Genomic DNA, 6,318 nt, shown 5'->3' with positions numbered 1-6,318 from the left:
TCTGGTGGCAAAGGTTATCAGCAACTTGGAAGAGACTCAACTGATGTTTTTTGACCTGACGGGAGGGAAAATATTTTTCTGAGATCTGTGTACAATTTGATGTAGGTCTGGATCTTGCGATTATTCCCTCATTCCATTTTTAAAGAATCGTCATTTTTGTTGGGGAAAAATGACTCGAAAATGAAAAGCATTGCAGCTTTTAACTCGAATCGGGCTAAAGATTTCACAGAATTCAATTTTTCAATTTTTCTTTTAATACATTTTACTATTATTAGTTGCAGATTTTTTCCATTTTAATGCTTCAACTGATCAATATAAGAATTACCAGTTTTAGACTTTTTTACCTCAGTTGGGCTCCTTTAACGGTAAATAGTCAGAAAGAAGGAATCCTGCTGTTAATATTGGCTTGTCTGCTCAGGGGTACCCAAGATTTTTCCTCCACTAGTAAAGCTGGAAAGTCAGTGTTAAAGTTTATGTGGTAGAAAAGGATTCAATTTTCAAACAAAATACAACAAAACCTGTTTATTTCAATATATATATTATTGTCGACAAATGACATTTGGCCCTACAGTTATACATGTACATTGTGCAGATTACATATACCTAGAGCTACCTAAAAGTGCAATAAGGACCAATGTATTTGAGACAAAGGATGTTATGTGACTAATTTATACAATGCCTTTCATTCATACATTTATGTTATAAACAAAATAAGAATGTTGCTTTACTACATTGTTAAAAGCTAACACACTGTAAAAAACCAAAAAAAAATGATCAAATTTACAGTGATTTTAATCTTAAAACAAGAGAAAATAGCATTTAATAACACATTACAGTAAGTAATTCTCAAATTGTATTTTTTTTTACCCTTGCAAGAGCAATGTTGTACAAAGTAAACTATCTAATTATATATAATACCAGCTTTTATGAGTTCTTTTTCATATATAAAACACAATAATGAAAAATAACAATGCAATAAGTACCCATTTATTGTTAACCTGAGTGAAGACTGCAAAATTAATGCTTTTCTAAGATTAATGAAAAATTCATGGTATGATGAAAAGTTTGATGAAAAGTTAAGGTTTTTATTTCATTCTGAGCCAGTGACTTTATTTATATACCAAATGTGATTTGTGTTGCATTTTAACCTACAAGACCTACATGTATATCTAAATATGGTCTGCATATTTAAAGCTTACACATTTTCATTAATATTTCATTAAGTTTGTTCTATAGAGGGAAAACATGCTTATTCAATTCTGTGTGAATCATTACGAAACAATTGTGACAAAATAAGATATAGATCCAATTGACATTTATAATGTAAATAGATACTTGCTACATCAAGGTTTTAAACATTACTGTTGTTGCTAAATGGACTTAAAGCAGCCTTCAGCTCTTATTTTTTGTTGGAAAAAACAATTCTGTGTTGTTTCAAACTTGGTAACTTTATCTTGGAAAAGCGCATCATATCACTGTTAAGCCGTCTTCAAAACAGCGTTTTAAGAGCTATTTATAGCGCATCAGTGACGTTTGTGTCTAATAAAAAGATCGAGAAACAAATTGTTTGCTTTACTTATTTACTTATAGAGAGTGGACCAGTAGATTTGAGATAATCGTGGGGTTTCCTTATTGTTTATTATTTTATCGACTGCAAATTTCATAAAAAAAATTTTGATTCAACAATTATATGAAACGATTTATGTAAAATATCATATTCAACCTTAAGAAAAGCTGTAGGTCACTTTAAAATGAATGTTACACTTATAATCGCATGAAGTTATTAACCCGTACTCATCATAGACAATGTATTTATAGCACGAACATCAAACATCTTTTTTTTTGTGAAAATAGTGGTAAACCTGCCCATACATAGAAAACACATAATTTAATAGCTAGCTCTAAATTTAATATCATCATAATTGTGATAGATCACTCATTGTTCCCATGTAACACATGTATCCCATATAACCAAAAAATAAATCTAACAAAATATATATAAATGTACTATTATTATTATTATTATAACTAACATGTAAAGCATAGTTATGAGTCTGAAAATTTTTATAAACAAATTCATATATATATTATATACATAATAATACAATACAATATTATAAGAGAAATATGTATATGGTTTTCTAGCACTTTCTGAATGACTCCTCATTTAAAAGTAACCTTCAAGAATCATCAATTATTGCATAAATTCTCACAAATGGCAAAATATATATAATTAACAATAATACGTCAACACAATGTGGCAAATTCATACAATCTGTTGATGGTTATATACCTGATGAGTTTGTTTTTTCACCACTTTTATAAGAGACACTTTTTCAAACATAATTAGGTTTTGATTGTATTTCAAATTGATTCACACTGACAAAAGTTTCATGGTTTAATTTATGAATTCTTTGGAGGCACTTTAATACACACCTGAAAAACAAACAAAATAGAATTTTTATGTGCTAATTAAGGTTAAAAAACACAACAATTAATGTCTTTAGCTATAAATACATAAGTTTATCAATTTGTGCAATAATAAAGTTACAATAATAATAGAATAAAAGTTAAGTTGTACCGTCTGGCTTGAACAGTTCAAAAGTCATGGAACTGATGCTAATTAGTAGATGGCACTGTATTTACACATAATCTTTATATGAGCTGCGTCACGACAAAACCAACATAATGGGTTTGCGACCAGCATGGATCCAGACCAGCCTGCGCATCCGCGCAGTCTGATCAGGATCCATGCTGTTCGCTTACAGACCATATATCAAGTAAAGAAACTGATAGTGAACAGCATGGATCCTGATCAGACTGCGCGGATGAGCAGGCTGGTCTGGATCCATGCTGGTCGCAAAACCATTTAGTTTTGTCATGACACAGCTCATATATATATCAATAACATTTAGTATTAGAAACAAACTCAAAAGTAATTAATGTTAAATTAAATCTGTATAAAATCATCCATCACAGACTCCTGTAGAGCATGCTCCAAATGAAAAGAAAGGGAACCAACTATAGGAAATGCTTCTGTATCAACACACTGAGATAAAACTAGAAATGAGGTCAAATGGTTCTTAATTCAAGTCGTCAGTATATTATCAATATTTCATATGTTATTATTATAGATTTGTTTGTTATACCCATCTGTAAAACTTACATGTTTAACTTCCGTATAGGCTTCAAGTCCATATTCTCCAAGTTCACGTCCATTACCAGACATGTTGAACCCTCCAAAAGGTGCGCAACTGTCAAACACATCGTAGCAATTCACCCTGAAATCAACAACGAATTGTAACTACCAGTACTCAGAAGAAAATACACAACACATATTACAATAATTAACCGAAAGACACCGACATAATGTTATAATTCAAATAGAAAATTAACAAAATACTAAAACAGTTTTCATAAAATTGAGAAAAATCTTTTCAATTTTTTAGAAAACAAGAGCTGTCAGTAGGACAGCACGCTCGACTATTCTAAGTGCTTGATAGTAAAAGAGCCTTGATAATGTTAAATTTTCTAAGTTCACCAAAGGGCTAATCTTTTTTTAAAAATTCATGTTATAGGCCTTAGAGAGAGTCTAATTATACAGTATTGGCTTGACTATTTGGAAGGTAATGTCATTATAAGGGTGTTTTATCGAGTATAATAATACTAATTACCTATGAATACATAAATTTGACAGAAAAGGTACAAAGGCTTGTTATTAAGATGTTTTATCAAGTAAATCACTGCTTTATTATTATGAATGCATAAAATTGTCCCAAAAAGGCACAAACCCTTCAGTAGTTATGGAGATAACAGCTTACAAGCAAAACTTTATCATGAATTTCTAAGTTGAAAAGGGGAAGAAAAATCAGCCTAAATGCAAGATAGAATTATGGATCTTTGTCAGTCACCTACAATTCTGACCCTAAATGCATATGTGAAGTTTTAAATAAATATCTTTAATTGTTATTGAGATATGTAAAACTTGCATGTAAACATTAACCAAGAGACTAAGTAGAAAAGGCGATATGAATCAGCCTTAATGCAAGATAGAGTTATGGAACTTGGTCAGTGACATACAATTATGACCCTCAAATTATGACCCTAAGTACATGTGTAAAGTTTCAAGTAAATATCTTTGAAGACCTTTAACCTTTAACCAAAATTTCTAAGTTTCATAGGGGCAAATAATTCTGCAAATATTGCAGACAGAGTTATGCAATTTTGCAAAATGATGTACATTGTTACTATAAAAAAGTGTTGTAAATTTCAATTGAATATCTCAAGCAATAATTGAGATATTTGACTTTACAAAAAATATTTAACCAAAATTTCTAAGTTTCAAAGGGGCATAATTCTGTCAATATTGTAGACAGAGTTATCCAACTTGTCAATCTGATGTACCTTGTTACTATAAATAAGTATTGTAAGTTTCAATTGAATATCTCAAGCAATAATTGAGATATTTGACTTAACAAAAAACTTTAACCAAAATTTCTAAGTTAAAAAGGGGCATAATTCTGTCAATATTGTAGGTAGAGTTATCCAACTTGTCAATCTGATGTACCTTGTTACTATAAATAAGTATTGTAAGTTTCAATTGAATATCTCAAGCAATAATTGAGATATTTCACTTTACAAAAAACTTTAACCAACGCAGACGCCGACGCGGACGCTGACGCCGGGGCGACTACAATAGCTCTCATATTCTTCGAATAGTCGAGCTAAAAATAAAACATTTTAAAAATCTATCTTGATGATCACATCACTTCATGATAGTTCACTGATAGCTGATGATACACTGAAACTGGGGGATATACTCAATGTATCATAATTCTCTTTATATTATTAAGATATACAATTTAGATACTAATTCCCAGTGCATTGTGGTATATTATTGCACAATATGGACAAAGATACCGGTAAGCAGCAAGGCCCACCCTGTACTTTACCACAACACACTCAAAATGAAAATCTATTTCCATTCTAACACATAAAAGTGATGAAAGGGAAAGACACATTGTTGAACTAATAGGTTATTCCAATCTGCTAAATAAACAACAAAAAATTGTATATAAATTTCCCGTATGAAAATAAAACATTTTAAATTTGATGATTTGTAATCAGTAAGTACATGTAGTTGTAAATTTGATGAGGGAACTTCAGATATCTTTGATCCCTGACAAAGCATGCACATAAATATAAATGTATGTAGCTCAAGGAATGAACACGAATGACGATGGGTGTTGTGGGAAAATAATGCAAGCTTCCAGCCTACTTTGATTTATATAGAAAATCTCTGATAGTATTAGAATATACTGGTAATAATACTGGCTTGCCATATTCAAGCCTAAAGAGCAGGCAAGCTCAGTACTAGTAAAATAAGCCATTATTTCTGCTTTAATTTAGAGTTATCGCTTACCATACAGTTCCGGCTCGGACACTGTTGGCCACGTTTAAGGCTGTGCTTAGGTCATTTGTTACCACGGCTGCTGCGAGACCATATCTGTTGATGTTGCTACGTTCTATTACCTCGTCAATTGTCTTGAACTTCATCAATTGTTGAACTGGGCCGAAAATCTACAACATCACATAAACATGATAAATGTGTAGTACAGGACTTTCCTTTTTATCTGAGGCAACAGATGTGCCAACAATGTGACACTCTATTTAAAGAAATGAGCGTAAGCAATACATTTTAAACAATTTTTAAAGAAAATGAAATATTTTTTTGTTCCATAGTAAAATTTAAAGTTGAACACAGTTATGGCAATATGTCAAGTTCTTTTTATTTCTACCAGTTGACTTTTTTTACTTTGGATGGGCATAATGTCACTTTAAACAAGAGCTGTCCGTAAGACAGCGCGCTCGACTTTTTTATTGCTTGCCAATAAAAAAAGTTTTTGCAGTAAAAGGCAATACAAGAATCTCTGTATTTTTAAAGTGAACAATGGCCATGAGCATTAAGATATTTAGTGAAGAATTATTTTACTGAATTGTGTGATACCCTTGAACACTGCAGCAAAGTTTGAAATGTTTAAGTCAAAACATTGACAGTTAAGGGCCATAATTCAAATAAAATCTTTGACAGAATTACCTTCTCCTGGACATGTTTGGGAATCATGATTGTAAACAAGTATTCCAACTTTCAAATTAATATCTCAAACAGTTCAGTCAAAAAGTGGACTGGTACTAAAAACTTAACCAAGATTCTAAGTCGATAAAAGGCCTTAATTTTTAAAACAAATCCTTGACAGAGTTACCTTCTCTTGCGTACAGATGGGGGTAATGATGTGAAATAGCATTAAAAGTTTCAAA

The 6,318-nt window shown here is 31.2% G+C and overlaps 1 protein-coding gene across 1 annotated transcript; it reads right to left on the bottom strand.

Annotated features, from left to right (window-relative positions):
- Nucleotides 1-507: 507 nt before the first annotated feature.
- Nucleotides 508-5,559, bottom strand: LOC132723438 (aldehyde dehydrogenase, mitochondrial-like; the record flags this gene model as incomplete). Its single annotated transcript, XM_060708163.1, is given in 3 exon segments — nt 508-2,436; nt 3,167-3,281; nt 5,423-5,559. Coding segments are annotated over 3 exon segments (285 nt in total), but the record flags the coding sequence as incomplete, so codon positions are not given.
- Nucleotides 5,560-6,318: the final 759 nt, after the last annotated feature.

This window comes from Ruditapes philippinarum, unplaced genomic scaffold (assembly GCF_026571515.1).
Source record: "Ruditapes philippinarum isolate M1 unplaced genomic scaffold, ASM2657151v2 ctg16207_1_1_1_1, whole genome shotgun sequence".
In the NCBI taxonomy this organism is placed as follows: domain Eukaryota; kingdom Metazoa; phylum Mollusca; class Bivalvia; order Venerida; family Veneridae; genus Ruditapes; species Ruditapes philippinarum.
The sequence above is the reverse complement of the archived record's forward strand: the minus strand, read 5'-3'. Positions and strand labels throughout refer to the sequence as shown.